General features: G+C 43.4%; 1 protein-coding gene across 1 annotated transcript; it reads left to right on the top strand.

Annotated features, from left to right (window-relative positions):
* Positions 1-1,510: 1,510 nt before the first annotated feature.
* On the top strand, positions 1,511-13,104 carry LOC124017604. The gene is made up of 5 exons (XM_046332857.1): positions 1,511-1,840; positions 9,678-9,919; positions 10,306-10,414; positions 11,390-11,485; positions 11,590-13,104. Exons 1-5 carry the CDS (start codon positions 1,796-1,798, stop codon positions 13,102-13,104), a joined length of 2,007 nt encoding a protein of 668 aa, XP_046188813.1. The 5' UTR covers positions 1,511-1,795.
* The last annotated feature ends 5,096 nt before the right edge of the window (positions 13,105-18,200 follow it).

Here is an 18,200-nt window from a genome sequence, read left to right as displayed (position 1 = left end):
AGTAACTGTGCCCTGCAGATAGAGACGGAGATTGTTTGCCTCTGATGGGGGTTGACTCCTTCTCTGTGAGTATGACTGTGTTAGTGCTTTAAATGGGTGATCAAATCAAAATCATCAAATCAAATGTTATTGGTCACATACACGTGTTTAGCAGATGTTATCGGTTACATACATGTGTATAGCAGATGTTATCGGTCACATACACGTGTATAGCAGATGTTATCGGTCACATACACGTGTTTAGCAGATGTTATCGGTCACATACACGTGTATAGCAGATGTTATCAGACACATACGCATGTTTAGCAGATGTTATCCGTCACATACACGTGTTTAGCAGATGTTATCAGTCTCATACACATGCTTAGCAGATGTTATCGGTCACATACACGTGTTTCGCAGATGTTATCGGTCACATACACGTGCTTAGCAGATGTTATTGCGGGTGTAACGAAATGCTTGTGTGCAACAGTGCAGTAATATCTAACAATACACAACAAAACACACAAATGTAAGTAAAGTCAGAGCGGCATAGACTAAGATACAGTAGAACATAATATAATACAGTATATACATGTGAGATGAGTAATGCAAAATATGTAAACGTTTTTAAAGTGACAAGTGCTCCATTATTAAAGTGGCCAGTGAATTCAAGCCTGTGCTGCAGCCTCTAATGTGCTAGTGGTGGCTATTTAAAAGTCTGATGGCCTTGAGATATAAGCTGTTTTTCAGTCTCTTGGTCCCAGCTTTGATGCACCTCTACTGACCTCGCCTTCTGGATGATAGCAGGGTGAACAAGCAGTGGCTTGGGTGGTTGTGGTCCTTGATGATCTTTTTGGCCTTCCTGTGACACTGGGTGCTGTAGGTGATGTGAAGTAATGTGTACTGGTGGATGTGTGTTTATGCCTTTCTCTCCCTAGAGTTTAGAATGAAAGCTCATTAACCAGCATTAGTGTTTCTTGCAAAAGTCCCTCTCCTTCTGGACACCTTATGCCACTACAAAAATGTTCCATAACTAAACCAATTCCCCAGCATTCAATAATTCCACAGCTGGTAAGAGTTCTTGCCAAGGGTTACCTACTTGAATATTTAAGCATAATAATGAGATACTGTATTTGTTTACTGACACTCTTAGGTTCTATCATTAAAATGGCAAATATAAACATAATGCAAAATATCACATTGATATGGGAGTAATCTCTGCCATGCAATTACCAACATACTGTACCTTTGTTTGGGGAGGAGAGGGTTTAAAAAGGGAAAGACCATTTCATTTTCATCAAGTACAAATGGTGATAAACACTGTGGGGAAGACTGAATAAATGAATGAATGTTTGACTGCTAATCCTTTGAACCAATACCATCCACAGGCCTCCCTCCCTCTCTCATTCTGGCTCTGGGATTGGTTCATTGGTGTTGACAGATGCTGAATATGCATGAGCAGAGGGTCTGTTCGTGGGTGGAGCCTCAGAGGCGGACTCTGAGAGAGGATGAGAGAGAAGTGAAGCGAGTAACAGCAGCATTCTATTCTCCAGCACTGCAGAATCCACGCACTGTCAAGGCTCACATTCTGTATCATTTGAGGAGGAGGGGGGGGGGCATTTCTGCCCGCCTTTCCTCTTCCCAGGACTCTGGCACAGATTGGATCGATGCACTGCTGCACTGGTTTCATCCTTCATACCTCTGAGCTGGCTTGTCTACCTTCCTCTTACCTTCGAGCTGGCCTTCCCTCCTCCTTTCTCCCCCTCCACTGCTGTAAGTGGATCAGCCAGACCTCCACCAGAGTGACACAGACATGGGCTGTCGGCTCTCTGGACAGGGACAGTGGGCTGACAATGGGGTAAGTAAGGGTGGTTGTGGTTGTGTGTGTGTGTGTGTGTGTGTGTGTGTGTGTGTGTGTGTGTGTGTGTGTGTGTGTGTGTGTGTGTGTGTGTGTGTGTGTGTGTGTGTGTGTGTGTGTGTGTGTGTGTGTGTGTGTGTGTGTGTGTGTGTGTGTGTGTGTGTGTGTGTGTGTGTGTGTGTGTGTGTGTGTGTATGAGTGCGTTCAACCTGTGCCTTTGTTCTGGGATTTGTGTGCTTATAGACAAAGCAGCCTATACTGTTACCATCATGTCTTCCTTCACACAGAGAAGTCAGCATACGCAGGCTACGTAATCTGAAGACCCGATCGGGGCAGACCGTGTGTGTGTGTGCGTGCGTATGTGTTTGTGTGGTCACGCACAATTTTATGGTATGACCTCATGTGCGTTCGTTTGAGTGTGTTTGCATAACTGAGGGTCTTTAGCATGCATACCGTATTTGTGTTGGCGAAAATATTCCATGAAAAGAACATACACGACTGCAGTTTCTGTGTGTGTTGAAGCGTAGCTAACAGGGACTGATGGTGGCTGTGGTGACCTGCTCTGGTCTCACAGGAAGCCATGTAGATGCCTCTGGCTGACTATTCACCAACACACTGTCTATCTCTATTTGCCCCAAGTAGCCTCTGGCCATTTTAGCAGCCATGGTCCAGATACTGTGCATTGTAATGCATCAAAAGAATTGTATACTGTGCATTAAGAGAAGATTGCTCGTTGGTGACCAGAGGGTGAATGTGTTCATGGGTGACCTGATAGAGTGTATGTCTCCATTGTCAATGGAGTAACTACTGTTAGCAATAGCTATGGCTGCTCAACCTGGCTGCCTGCCTTGAATTTATAAACTGGAATCTGAGCACAATACACACGCATATAAATTCACAAGTTTGCAAGCACAGACACACAGTATACCAGTGGCGGTCCGTGCCGTTTAAGGTGAGGGAGGACAATACATTTTTTATGCGCATGACTTTATTTCTATTACAGCATATTGGATGACTGTCATTTATATATTCCATTCACCCAGCTCAATGTATCATCGATAGGTAAGCAACTAACTCAAATTTGTCCTATACCCATCATGAGGTTGCTTCAGCTTAGCCTACAATTGAACGTTTATAACGTAGGTGCACAGGTCAAGAGACAAATTGGAGTAATCAAGGTGACAGAAAGCCACACATTCAATACGGCCATGCACACTATTGCCTGGATCTAGCTGATCTTGGGTGTAATCATTAGTCCAAACAGTGACAAAACATTCCGTTTTTCAACTGAAACAAGAGTTTCTATTGGACAAAATCAGGTAGGTCCCTCCCCGCTTCGTTCCGTTTGAGAAACGTTTTGCAACAGAATCAGCGGAATGAATACACCCCGAATCACCCGCACACAGTTCACTTTCAAAGCAGCCACATACAGCAACATCACTTTGCTAGTTGTATAATTCCTTTTCGCTCTCCTCTTCTAACCTTTTCCCTTCACTTGTGGACTTCAGTGCAGAACACAACAGCTGTCTATGACCAGGTGCAAAAACCACTCAAAGCCAAACCGTCATACCATGACCGCTAACTGTTACACAGCCTGCATCATCACCATATTAATGTTATAGTCAACAAACAAATTAACGCGTTCGTAAACCCACAATCCAATCCATGTGTACAATCATGCAGTACAGTGTACAGCAAGCAGTTTAGCAGATACACCGGCATGTCCCAGTGGCAATAAATGATTAAAACCGAAAGCTTAAACTGTTAAACTGCAACTGAACTGCCACCACTTTAAAGTGCACAAAACCTTAACTTTGCTGGAGTATTGAAACACATGGTTGTGAGGGTATTTAGACCGATTTAACCTGTTGCGACGAGCAATCCCATATCCGGGATCCTATTTATAGCCTCAAGCTCATTACCATAACGCAACGTTAACTATTCATGAAAATCGCAAATTAAATGAAATAAATATATTAGCTCTCAAGCTTAGCCTTTTGTTAACAACACTGACATCTCAGATTTTCAAAATATGTTTTTGAACCATAGCTAAACAAGCATTTGTGTAAGAGTATTGATAGCCTAGCATAGCATTAAGCCTAGCATTCAGCATGCAACATTTTCACAAAAACAAGAAAAGCATTCAAATAAAATAATTTACCTTTGAAGAACTTCAGATGTTTTCAATGAGGAGACTCTCAGTTAGATAGCAAATGTTCAGTTTTTCCAAAAAGATTATTTGTGCAGGACAAATCGCTCCGTTTTGTTAATTTAAAAAAAAAGTTTCTTTACCTTTATTTAACCAGGCAAGTCAGTTAAGAACAAGTTCTTATTTTCAATGACGGCCTAGGAACAGTGGGTTAACTGCCTGTTCAGGGGCAGAACGACAGATTTGTACCTTGTCAGCTCGGGGGTTTGAACTTGCAACCTTCCGGTTACTAGTCCAATGCTCTAACCACTAGGCTACCTTGCCGCCACGTTTGGCCACGAAAAAAACCTATGAAAAGATTATTTGTGTAGGACAAATCGCTCCGTTTTGTCGCGTTTGGGTAAGAAAAAACCTGAAAATTAAGCCATTACAACGCAAACTTTTTCCCAAATTAACTCCATAATATCGACAGAAACATGGCAAACGTTGTTTAGAATCAGTCCTCAAGGTGTTTTTCACATATCTATCAATGATAAATCATTCGTGGCAGTTTGGTTTCTCCTCTGAAGAAAATGGAACGCGCATGGACCTGGAGATTACGCAATAATTTCGACGGAGGACACCGGGCGGACACCTGGTAAATGTAGTCTCTTATGGTCAATCTTCCAATGATATGCCTACAAATATGTCACAATGCTGCAGACACCTTGGGGAAACGACAGAAAGTGCAGGCTCATTCCTGGCGCATTCACAGCCATATAAGGAGACATTGGAACACAGGACATTCAAAATCTGGACCATTTCCTGTATGAAATTTCATCTTGGTTTCACCTGTAGCATTAGTTCTGGGGCACTCACAGATCATATCTTTGCAGTTTTGGAAACGTCAGAGTGTTTTCTTTCCAAAGCTGTCAATTACATGCATAGTTGAGCATCTTTTCGTGACATATCTTGTTTAAAACGGGAACGTTTTTTATCTAAAAATTAAAAGAGCGCCCCCTATCTCGAAGAAGTTAAGGTGTTCTGAAACATGGCATGGTGTGTTGTCATGGCAGTTTCAGCGACGCTCCCCATCCAACCTGACAGAGCTTGAGAGGATCTGCAGAGAAGAATAGGAGAAACTCCCTAAATACAGGCGTGCCATGCTTGTAGCTTCATATCCAAGAAGACTTGAGGCTGTAATCACTGCCAAAGGTGCTTCAACAAAGCACTGAGTAAAGGGTCGTAAATTAATACTTAAGTAAATGTGATATTTCAGTTGAATTATTTTTTATACATTTGGAAACATTTCTAAAAACCTGTTTTTGCTTCGTCATTATGGGGTTTTGTGTGTAGATTGATGAGATATTTTCATTTTTTAACATCCATTTTAGAATAAGGCTGTAACATAACTGTCACACTCGTGACAGAATAACCCACCAACAATGGACCAAGCAGCGTGGTAACGGCCAGCAGCAGCAGGGGCAAAGAACGCAGGACTCATGGACTTGGGAGGAGATTCTAGACGGCGAAGGACCCTGGGCACGGGGGAATATCACCTCCCCAAAGCAGAGCTGGAGGCAGCAAAAGCAGAGAGGCGCCGGTATGAGGAGGCAGCACGGCAGGGCGGCTGGAAGCCCGAGAGGCAGCCCAAAAAATGTATTGGCGGGGGCACAGGGAGAGTGTGGCAGAGTCAGGAGTCAGACCTGAGCCAACTCCCCCAGGGTGAGGATCCAGCCAGGGCGTATGGTGCCAGCCCTGCTCTCAAGATCTTAAGTACACCTTCACGGTCCTGACTATCCGGTGCCACCTCGACGCACCAGCCCTCCGGTGGCAGCCCCCCGCACCAGGCTGTCTCTCCGTCTCATCCCTACAGGTGCTCCCGCCTGTCCAGCGTCGCCAGAGCCTACCTCCTGCCCAGAGCCGCCAGAGTCTCCCGTCTGTCCTGAGCCGCCAGAGTCTCCCGTCTGTCCTGAGCTACCAGAGTCTCCCATCTGTCCTGAGCTGCCAGAGTCTCCCGTCTGTCCTGAGCCGCCAGAGTCTCCTGTCTGTCCTGAGCCGCCAGTCAGCCAGGAGCCGCTAGAGCCCCCAGTCAGCCAGGAGCAACCAGAGCTGCCAGTCAGCCAGGATCCGCCAGAGCCGCCAGTCAGCCAGGAGCCGCCAGAGCCGCCAGCCAGCCAGGAGCCGCCAGAGCCGCCAGCCAGCCAGGAGCCGCCAGAGCCATCAGCCAGCCAGGAGCCACCAGAGCCATCAGCCGGCCAGGACCCGCCAGAGCCGTCAGCCGGCCATGACCCGCCAGAGCCGTCAGCCGGCCAGGAGCCGCCAGAGCCGTCAGCCGGCCAGGAGCTGCCAGAGCCGCCAGCCAGTCCAGAGCTGCCCCTCAGTCTGGAGCTGCCCCTCAGTCCGGAGCTGCCCCTCAGTCCGGAGCTGCCCCTCAGTCCAGAGGCACTCCTCAGTCCAGTGAGGCCTTTAGACCCAAGGTTGGAGGCGAGGGTCGTCACTCTAAAGAGGCCCTTGAAGAGGCCCTATGGTGGAGTGGGGTCCACGTCCCGCGCCAGGGCCGCCACCGCGGCCAGATGCCCACCTAGACCCTCCCCTATAGGTTTAGGTTTTGAGGCCGGAGTGCACCTTAGGCGTGGGGGGAGAGGGGGGGGGGGGTACTGTCACACTCTGACCATTATTTGCGTTGTTGGTTTCTATGTTTTGTTTGGTCAGGGTGTGATATGAGTGGGCATTGTATGTTGCATGTCTAGTTAGTCTGTTTCTATGTGTTTTGGCCTGATATGGTTCTCAATCAGTGGCAGGTGTTTGTTGTCGACTCTGATTGGGAACCATATTTAGGTAGCCTGTTTTGTATTGTAGTTCGTGGGTTATTGTCTATGTGATGTTGCATGTTAGCACTCAGTTTCTATAGCGGTCACGTTCGTCTTATTATTTTGTTCGTTTGTTTAGTGTTCGTCGTGTTTTTTCATCTACATTAAAAGAATGTATTCACACCACGCTGCGCTTTGGTCTCCTCACTACGGCGATCGTGACAATAACAAAATGTGGAAAAAGTGAAGGGATCTGAATACTTTCCGAATGCACTGATTGTGAATAACAGCAGTTAAACAACATATTGGTGTTGAGAACAATGGCAGCAGCAGAATGAGGAGACGAGAAAACAGCCCTTGCCTTATTGTCTAAGAAAAGTGAGAAGAGAGGAAACCCCAATTATTTAGGTCTATAATCAATATACTAGCTGTTAAATGTGCCTAGCTTTAAAAATCAACCATGTGCAGGACCAGTCAAAAGATTGGACACACCTTCTCATTCAAGGGTTTTCCTTTATTTTTACAATAGTCTACATTGTAGAATAATAGTGAAGACATCACAACTATGAAATAACACATATGGAATCATGTAGTAACCAAAAAAGTGTTAAACAAAAAGTAATATTTTGTGTGCTCCAGCTTTCTGGTTTTTTTTTGTAATATTTCTTGTTTTTTCGACAATCAAAAATATTTTGCATCTTCAAAGTGGTAGGCATGTTGTGTAAATGAAATGATACAACCCCCCCCCCCCAAATCTATTTTAATTCCAGATCGTAATGCAACAAAACTGGAAAAATGCAGAGGGGGGTGAATACTTTCGCAAGCTACTGTAAATGAGTAGGTGTGTCCAAACTTTTGACTGGTACTGTATATCTACAGAAATAAGACAGATCCTACTTCTGTTGCCTGTTTGAGTGTTTGTTTAATAGCCTACTGATTCCGTGAGCACCAAGCCTCACCCAATCACAACATGTTGGATAAACGATTTCACAAATTCAGCTATTTTTTATCTTTCCTTTGCTGTAATAAAGGTTTTACACTTTTTTTCTTTCGTTACAACAATCTCTGGTATTGTTTATAACTTATTTTGTGTTGTTTACACTGTTCCAAAATTATATTTATAGTAATAACATTAATCTTCCTTGTTCTTGATCTCTTTCTTATTGTTATTATTACTATTATTATTATGATCATCATTATAATAATAATAATAAGTAACGTCATTATCATTATCATTACCATTGAGCTGTAGGCCTAAGAGCGCATCCTGTTCAGTCTTGACACCGTAACTTACTTAGGCCTACATTTCAATACTTATATAGGCTACTGTTTCAATCAATCATTCATTTGTTCATGTCATCACACAGTATACAAGTCATTCATGATTCGAAATGCAATCAAGCATTTTTGTTTTAAAATAAAATAACAATGCGACCCTTGAATAATTAGCATAAGCAATAAATAAACCGTTCCATTTCGGGAAATTGTATTCAGAAATGAATGTGACTGTTTTTAGTCTTTGCTGTAATAAAGGCTTTACAAAACACATTACAACAGTCTCTCTGATAGATTTATGATTTATTTAGTTTTGTTCTTACTTCCAAACGATCAGGAAAATGATATTGTAATCTAACAGCACCTGTTTGGCACACATAATATATATAAAGAAGTGTTGCTTCTTATTTAAATTTTATTTATTGATCTCCAGTATTTTACACAACTAGTAAGATTTATTCCACACATCTGACTTCCCCTTTACCTCTGAGCAACCAGTAAACAATCCAGTTTCAAGTTTATTTGTTACGTCCTTAGCATCCATTTTGCTGTCACATGTGTTACGGTGTTCTGAGATTGTTATAACCATTTTATTGATGTGATTTTGCTGTAGGTCAGGCCCTATTGGTCACTTACTTTCGATGCACACGTGTCACATAAAGAGAGCAACGGTTGAGGGAATAGGGAATGTTCTTTCCTTAAGAAGTGAAGGATTTCGGTAACAGAACTTTTCAATCAGAAATGGCTGTGATTATGTTCCAGCTTCAGAAAAATGGACAGCGCGATAAACACTGTTGATGCTCGGTGGTGGTTACTGCAGCAGGGAGGAGAGAGACACAATGGGTACGAGTCACACAGATACTGGCTGTGATTTTTTAAACCCAGCACATCAAGTGTAAGCCCGGCCCTGCAGAAGGAAAATCAATTGTGGTTGTACTCCCTCTAGTTCTTTGTGTGTCTTAATTATTGAATCAAACAGAGCATAAAATCGAAACAGTGCTTAAAGCATCAGACAAGCTCAGTGCATATAGTTGATATGATTTTTAACACTTAGGATGTGTCTATATATTGAAAAATATGCGTTTTAAAATGTCAAACAATCGATTGGTCAAAAGAGCAGATGACTCCTGGTCCACCCAGATTTTCTTTAGCCGGGGACAGCCCTAGAGTGCAGTGGGGTGGAAAAGATCTTCCTGAGTTGCATCTCTAGGGTTTTATTGAGCACAAAGCTTTTCAGATGAGCCAGAAAGCACAGCCCAGAATCCATGGCGAGAATCAGTCCAGCTCAGCTGGCCTACATTTCTCGACCCATGAGACTTCACGCATTATAATAACAAGAAGCTAATGTCTGCTTACAGTACTGTCCGCCACTTCCAAACATGATCTTTATTGAGGTGTTGATGCTCTATTATTCTTTCCACCATAGTGCTTTTGTTCTATGGGACATGGCACCACACATATACTGTACATTAAATCAACTGTGCCATCCTGGTCCCGTGATGTCCTTGTGTCTAACAAAAGACAAAACAGACGTAAGATATCAGATGGCATGAATGAGCCAGCAAAACTCAACTACCTCACTTCCTCTACATCTGACATTGCATGTTCATATGTCTCCCAGGTCAAAGGGCGTGACCTGTCCCATCTCAGCCACCGAGAGAAGTTGCAGTTCCGGGGGGACGGCTATGAGCAGCCAATCACTATGCAGATTGAGGGGAGACACCGGCGAGGGAGAAGGCGTCATCACTCCCAGTACCCAGTGTCTGACTGCGGCACCCAGACGGAGCAGCAATCCTGGGAGGCTCTGAGGGCCCTAGGGGAGGGGGAGGGGGCCGAGCCTGGCCTCTGTGCCTACGCTTCTGGGTATGTGCTGCTTGGTTTGGGACTCTCTACTTGTTCTCTGTCTCTTTATTTGCTTGTGTATGCAAGTATAATGGCAGATTAATAGTGACCCAGTTATATTGAACCAGTGATGTCCCATGATTGAGGCTCTGGGTTATGTCATTTAGAGTATAGCCGTGAGATGTATACAGAAGCGGTGTTAGAATTGAATGGAACCACTGACTTATAATAATAATAATATATGCCATTTAGCAGACGCTTTTATCCAAAGCGACTTACAGTCATGTGTGCATACATTCTACGTGTGGCTTGAACCGGTCTAATGTGTAAACATAGTCACTTACGCTTAAAATGCCTACGGTGTGAAACAGCCATGTTTTCATATGTGATGACCTCATTCTCCACAGACCTTACTATGATCCCATGACCCTTCCACCAGAACTCTATGCAGCCAATGGATACCTCCCCAGTGTTGCCTACAATCTGGAGGACATTAACAGGATAGAGTATGATGATGTGAGTTATTCATTTGAGCCGGTTTGCTACAGCAGGAAAATAATCTTGCAGCAATGGGAAATGTATTATGTGGATTATAATGAATGGACATGTTTGTTAGGGTTGGTAAATTTGTTGTTAGGGTTGGTAATTTGTTGTTAGGGTTGGTAATTTTTTGTTAGGGTTGGTAATTTTTTGTTAGGGTTGGTAATTTTTTTGTTAGGGTTGGTACATTTTTTTGTTAGGGTTGGTAATTTTTTTGTTAGGGTTGGTACATTTTTTGTTAGGGTTGGTACATTTTTTGTTAGGGTTGGTACATTTTTTGTTAGGGTTGGTACATTTTTTGTTAGGGTTGGTACATTTTTTGTAAGGGTTGGTACATTTTTTGTTAGGGTTGGTACATTTTTTGTTAGGGTTGGTACATTTTTTTGTTAGGGTTGGTACATTTTTTGTTAGGGTTGGGTACATTTTTTGTTAGGGTTGGTACATTTTTTGTTAGGGTTGGTAATTTTTGTTAGGGTTGGTACATTTTTTGTAAGGGTTGGTACATTTTTTGTTAGGGTTGGTACATTTTTTGTTAGGGTTGGTACATTTTTTGTTAGGGTTGGTACATTTTTTGTTAGGGTTGGTACATTTTTTGTTAGGGTTGGTAATTTTTTTGTTAGGGTTGGTACATATTTTTGTTAGGGTTGGTACATTTTTTGTTAGGGTTGGTACATTTTTTGTTAGGGTTGGTACATTTTTTGTTAGGGTTGGTACATTTTTTGTTAGGGTTGGTACATTTTTTGTAAGGGAGAATCAAGTCTACCATTTCTAAGTGGAAATGACAAACTTCAGAAGTCTTTTTATACCTCAAATACACATACACAAATATACATTCTCCTCTAACAGGGTGATCAAATTAATATCCTACATCTGTTAATGAGTCTAGCCTAGATTTTGTACATCCCATTGATAATGAAGACTTGTGTATCCACTCCTTATGTTCACCTATAGGATCCAGAGATGATGACTAACCAGCCCAATAACAGGAACTGTCTGATTGGCTGCTGTAACACTGATAATGATGAGCCTAGCAGCTTCCTGAGCCAGGTACTGTAAGAAATAAAAAGATAGAAAACAATTGTCTATTTGAACACGTGGTCATAAACATTCACAAGTATAACAACCAATGTTTCTTCCATCCTCTATTTCAGAGTGAATATGAGGGCCACTGGCTGGACAGGCCTCTGAATTACCTGCCTCTCCACGAGCTTGACAGCGGCCTGGGCTGCACTGACGGCAGCCTCCACCAGGGGGACCTGTCTGACCCAGAGACAGAGGAGGGGGTAGAGGCCCCTATGTCCTCTCCTCCAGGAAACACCAGCCGGGGAAGCTCTCCCTCCTCTGAGTCCCTCCTTTCATCAGAGCTCAGTGACTCTGGCTTCCACAGCGTCAGCACAGGGGAGTTCCGCCACTTCCAGAAGATTATAGATGGGAGGATCCACAACTACCGGAGTCGCGTCGTGCCCCGGGAACAGAGATCAAAGTCTCGCTGGGACCTGGAGTCCATCCCTGAGACCCTGACCTGTGACCCCCAGGCTGGCAGAGCCGCAGACGGAGTTCACACAGCTATGACCCACCAGTGCACCATGGGTAGTAGCTCCATTCAGTTCCGCAAAGCCAGGAGCCCCCAGCTGAGCAGGCATGGCACCAGGTTTGCTCCTAGGGTTGCTGCCTCCAGCTGCCGTACAGAACCCTGCCAGAGGAGAGCATTGATGCTGAACCAGCACTCTTCTGAGGACCTTCCCAGCCGCAGCCACACTGTGCATGACTTATCAGACAGGAGACGGGCCAGCCACCCAGCCCTGCCCGCTGGGAACACTGCCACAGGGAAATACAGACACGTAAACCGACAACCGCCCAGCAGCCCAAACCACCTAGCCGTGCCCACTGAGAACTCTGGCACAGGACAATACAACAGGGGGTTCAACACAGACATCAGTGAGAAGAGGAGATGTCCACTGAGTGACCATGTGGAAGGCACCTGGCAAGGATGTGTGGATAACCACAGAAGCAGTATGGCCAGTAAGGAATATAACAGTGAGAAACAGGGTCTTTCCAAGAGTCCCTCAAAGAAACAGCGTGGGAAGGAGCCAGCAGACTGGCGTCAGAATGCGACACTGGGACATCCTCACATTGGTGTGGACTGGCCCCAAGCAGACTGTCCCTGCGGTCCCCTCTATAGCACGCTGGATGGGCCCTCTGCCCGCTCCAGGAGGGGTCTCTCTGGGAATCCCCGGGCGGTGAGGAACCAGCTCCTGAAGGCACGGGCCTCCCGGCTGGCTGACGAGCGGAGTGAGGTCACCACGGACGAGGATGCCCGCGGGGAGGCCCTGGCAGGCCGCTACTGGAACAGGACGGAGCGCCGGCGCCACCTGGCGTGGGCCCGGGAGCAGAGGCAGAGGAAGCTGAACCGTGGGGCTGAGGGGGCAGGGGAGAATGGGGCTGGAGGTACAGGGGTTGCTGGGGGCCTTGGGGGTGCAGGGGGTCCTGGAGGAGGCTGCAGCACAGTGCTGGAGCTCAGCCACAGGAAGCAGAGCCGTCTGAGGAACCATAAACTGCTGGATGACTGGACCACCGTGGAGGAGCTGCTGACCCATGGGACAAGGGTGGGGCAGGGGGACAACATTCTCGGTCACAGCCCTCTATTGTCTGTCACTACTGTATAATGACACATTAAGGTGTGTGTGTGTGTGTATGTTTGTATGTATGTGTGTGCTTGTGTGTGTGCCTGCGTGTGTTTGTGCTACTGATTGTGAAGAGGGTCAGTGATATGACTATAGTTTGACTATCTCTTGTTCTCCACTCATGTTCCTGAACACAAACCTAGAGCAGTAGTTGTCCAACAGACTCCACCAATGGCAGTATTAAGCAATCTAAATGGTAGTATTCACCGGGCTACTTTAAAGCTAGCTACGTGGGTTTTGGGTTAGCTACTGCACAGAAGATACAGCTGCGTTTCAATGGTGGTGACTCCTTTCATCAACATACAAATTTTACAGTTAAATACAATCTAATTTGCTTGTTTGCCCAAAGAGTGGATATAACCATATCACTGTAATTCAATCAACAAAACATGTATTGGAAATCATTTCATATCATTGCATCACATCTGGCTCAATGTGACCTCAGTTTAAAACCACATCATTGTAGTGATACAGACTTTATATTTTGTATGAAACCTCAGGTAGTAAATGATGTGTTGTACTGTACATCTACTGCACATGGACAAGAGCCCCATCTCACTCACATGAGAAATGCACTGTGAACTGTTGCCCCCCCCCAAATAAAGTGAGTATACGGTCATATCATGTGTAATATTCACCTCATGATAAGTTGCACAATCATTGTGTGTGGTCATGAAACATTCTGAAGTTCTTGTTTCACCTCTTTTTACAGCCTGTGTTGAATAAGAGGACAAAGTACCTTTATTCCCAGCATGTAGACTATCCTCAAATCAAACCTGGCAACTGGACATGACAGCACTATTTCACATGTCACAATGTCACCTCTCTAACTGGGCTTGGATTTACAGGGCTGATATTCCCCTGACACCACTCTTTGTCAGTCAGACATTTGCGAGTGCTGTCTAAGTGATGTGCCACAACATTTCAGACAAGAGTTCCTTATGGTTTCGGTTTTGAGGATAGCTTAAAGTTGTGGTCCAGAACACCTCGGATTAGTGTTGCATGACATAAAACCAAATGTAGGACTCTCTTCACATAAAACCAATTGAAAGTTGTCCATTTGCAGACACAAAACATGATCAAATTGTGTTAACAATTATCAAATGGTATGAAATGCTCGTTCTAGCCTGGAATATGATCTCATAACGGTTTCCATTTGTCATGTGGATAAGCCCTGTGTGTCCAAGCTCTGCTCGTAGTCGTAAAGAAAAATCCTTGGCTGCGAAGAACACGTAACATGGTTGTTATGAATACTTTCTTTTGAGTGCTCAAATAAAAACGCTGAAATGCATCAAATCTCCTGACTTTCATTTTCATTCTAAACTACAAATTAAAGGCCCAGTGCAGTCAAAAGTGTGATTTTTTTGTGTTTTATATATATTTCCCACAGAATGAGGTTGGAATAATACTGTGAAATTGTGAACATTATGTTCATTTCCTTTCTAGTGTAAGCTGCTTAAAAAGATTTCAGCCTGTTTTGTTTGGATGGAGTTTTGTCCTGCCTGGTGACATGATCAGGCAGTAAATTTGTTAATAGACCAATAAGAAAGAGAGTTCCTAACCTCTCTGCCAACATCTAGTTTTCAGTTTTCACCTGCCCACCCAGCCCAATACCAGAAAGTCCTAGCTAAATTCTTGCTTGCAAAGAAGCTATTTTAGTTTTAGTTTTTTACCATTTTAGTTGAAAACATTCATAGGTATTGCATTTTTACCCAGAACAGTTATATTGAGATAACAATGGCAGCATTGGACCTTTAAATACCATCCTTATTTCCCAAACCCAAATGTTACTGTCCCACTTATTATAAACTGCCAAAGGGCCATGGGTTTCAAATGTCACATGGTGAGAAAAATAATCTATTAATAATCTTCAGTGTACTAACCCCCAATTATGTGTGTGTCCCGTCAGGCAATTACGTTCATACTCACATTATACTCTGTACCAAATAGAAATATGGTAAACTGGCAAAGTTCATTTCTAAAGCAACTGAATACTAATTTCCTATGGAATGAGAGTTGAAACTATGGTCAACTCCTTATATCCAAACATGGTTTATTTTCCTTCACATTATTGAGTGACGTCATTGAACAGGCTGCTCCACAAATTTGTACCAGTAGGTGGCAGACACAGACAACTATTTTGTATTAAACGCACAGTTCACCCATTTTTATTTAACCTTTATTTAACCTTTATATAACCAGGCAAGTCAGTTAAGAACAAATTCTTATTTACAATGACGGCCTACACTGGCCAAACTCAGACAGTGCTCGGCCAATTGTGTGCCGCCCTATGGGACCCCCAATCACGGCCGGTTGTGAATACAGCCTGAATTTGAACCAGGGTGTCTGTAGTGACACCTCTAGCACTGAGATGCATTGCCTTAGACCGCTGCTCTGCTCAGGAGCCCATTTCATATAGTCTTGATAAATACTAGATTAAATGAATGTCATCATAAATTGAATATGTTTTGTATGTAAAAACAATTTTTGTATTTATTGTTGCATTTGATTTAGCATCTAATCCAGGGTCCCACTTTATTTGGATAGAGCATATATTGATGGTCTGTAGATGCTCAAACTATCAACCACAACTCTGCAGGGTTATGGATAACAGCTGAGGTTAGGTTAAGATATATTAAAAGATTAGGGTCAGGATTGCTGTTAGCATTACAGCTATAGGTATATTGTGATACCATTCTATGGTTAGGGTCAGGATTGCTGTTAGCATGACAGCTGTAGGAACATTATGATACCATTCTATGGTTAGGGTCAGGATTGCTGTTAGCATGACAGCTGTATGTACATTGTAATACCATTGTAGGGTTAAAGGTTAGTGTTATAGCTGTAGGTACATTGTAGTACCATTGTAGGGTTAACAGTTAGTGTTATAGCTGTAGGTACATTGTATTACTATTCTAGGGTTACCGGGTTAATTGCGTAGCATATAGAAGGTTGATGTGGTATGAGTTAAGTTATGTGATGTGATTCTCTCTATCCTCTCTATTCTCTCTATCCTCCTGGCAAACTATGAAAGAAACTGATGGAGAGGTAGGCCTTAATGAGTATCTCATTCTACTGAAAATTTGGAGAGAGAGATTAGAAAGAGAGATCAGAAGGAGAGAGAGAGCTAATTGAGATTGTGAAGTTTTAGCTCCCAATTTCCTAATGGATGGTGAGGCAGCCAGGCAGAGCAGTGGAAGGCAGCGGCAGCAACAACTGAGTCTATAAACGAACGACTCTGCTCCTGTGTTAGTTACTCATCATCGCCATGTTCTCAACTGGAAAAGCTTTTATGCACTCCTCAGATCCAGACTTAGCATGTAGCCTATACCTCAACGGTATGTGTGTGTTTGTGCATGTGAAGGTGAGGATGCATGGGTGGGTGTGAGTGCAAGCCGGGTATTCATCTTCGTGTGCATACAGTACATTCACATATTTACCCACCTCACTCAAGCCTTACTAACAGTGGTCTTTGTCTTGTAATACGATGAGAAACAAGGCAACATATAGATGTTAGCGTTTGATGTCCGTGTGGGATGTAGAATAATACTCACTGGTGGTGGAATTCATTCCATTGTCTGTGTTCCCAAGTTCTCCAGTCATAACTTCATGTTCTTTTTCTACTTTTCTGCTAAGGAAGAATCAAGAGAAACAAGCCATCCAGCAGCAGTGTGCATCATCCTGTTGGATGATCGTATGTATCAGAAAATGATTGATGCGTCTTGGGAAGATGCAGAGGAGACATTATAATAATAATAATAATATACGCCATTTAGCAGACGCTTTTATCCAAAGCAGCCAGGCAGAGCAGTGGAAGGCATCATCCAGAAGGCGAGGTCAGTACAGGTGCATCAAAGCTGGGACCGAGAGACTGAAAAACAGCTTCTATCTCAAGGCCATCAGACTGTTAAACAGCCACCACTAACACTGAGTGGCTGCTGCCAACACACTGTCATTGACACTGACCCAACTCCAGCCATTTTAATAATGGGAATTGATGGGAAATGATGTAAATATATATCACTAGCCACTTTAAACAATGCTACCTTATATAATGTTACTTACCCTACATTATTCATCTCATATGCATATGTATATACCGTACTCTACATCATCGACTGCATCCTTATGTAACACATGTATCACTAGCCACTTTAACTATGCCACTTTGTTTACTTTGTCTACACACTCATCTCATATGTATATACTGTACTCGATACCATCTACTGTATGCTGCTCTGTACCATCACTCATTCATATATCCTTATGTACATGTTCCTTATCCCCTTACACTGTGTATAAGACAGTAGTTTTGGAATTGTTAGTTAGATTACTTGTTGGTTATCACTGCATTGTCGGAACTAGAAGCACAAGCATTTCGCTACACTCGCATTAACATCTGCTAACCATGTGTATGTGACAAATAAAAATTTGATTTGATTTGAAAGCGATTTACAGTCATGTGTGCATACATTCTACGTATGGGTGGTCCCGGGGATCAAACCCACTACCCTGGCATTACAAGCGCCATGCTCTACCAACTGAGCTACAGAAGGACCTTATGTGCTCATTATCATTACCTCTTATGCGGATGTAATGACATCCATTTCTCACTATTTGTCTGCGGACAACCGGTCTGAGTAGGTCCTCCGAGAACATGCACTGCTGATACTAAAATGTTTCCTCTTGTTAAACTGTAGTGCATGAATAGTGTTCATCGTTTTAATTGCCTCACCCTTAAACTCAATTAGTGCAGATAGTGTTTCAGAGGCTTCTATAGAATCCCTCGGGGCTCCTGTCAATGGCTCAGTGCTCTAATCAAGTTTGGCTGGTAAATAAGTGATTAAATGAATGGTGTACTGTACCTTACACACGTTCTCCTTCTGATGTCCCTAATGAATGATTCTACCATCCAGACATAACTAGATCTTAGAGATTAGATTTTTAAATTACCTCCAAAAACAAAAGACAACCTTGATATTTTGATAAATACATAAGTAAAGCCCTGAGCATTGTGACAGGATGTTGACCGTAGCTCTAAACGTATATATTTTTGAATAACCTCATTTACAACCATG

This window comes from Oncorhynchus gorbuscha, linkage group LG03, assembly GCF_021184085.1.
Source record: "Oncorhynchus gorbuscha isolate QuinsamMale2020 ecotype Even-year linkage group LG03, OgorEven_v1.0, whole genome shotgun sequence".
NCBI lineage: Eukaryota > Metazoa > Chordata > Actinopteri > Salmoniformes > Salmonidae > Oncorhynchus > Oncorhynchus gorbuscha.
The sequence above is the reverse complement of the archived record's forward strand: the minus strand, read 5'-3'. Positions and strand labels throughout refer to the sequence as shown.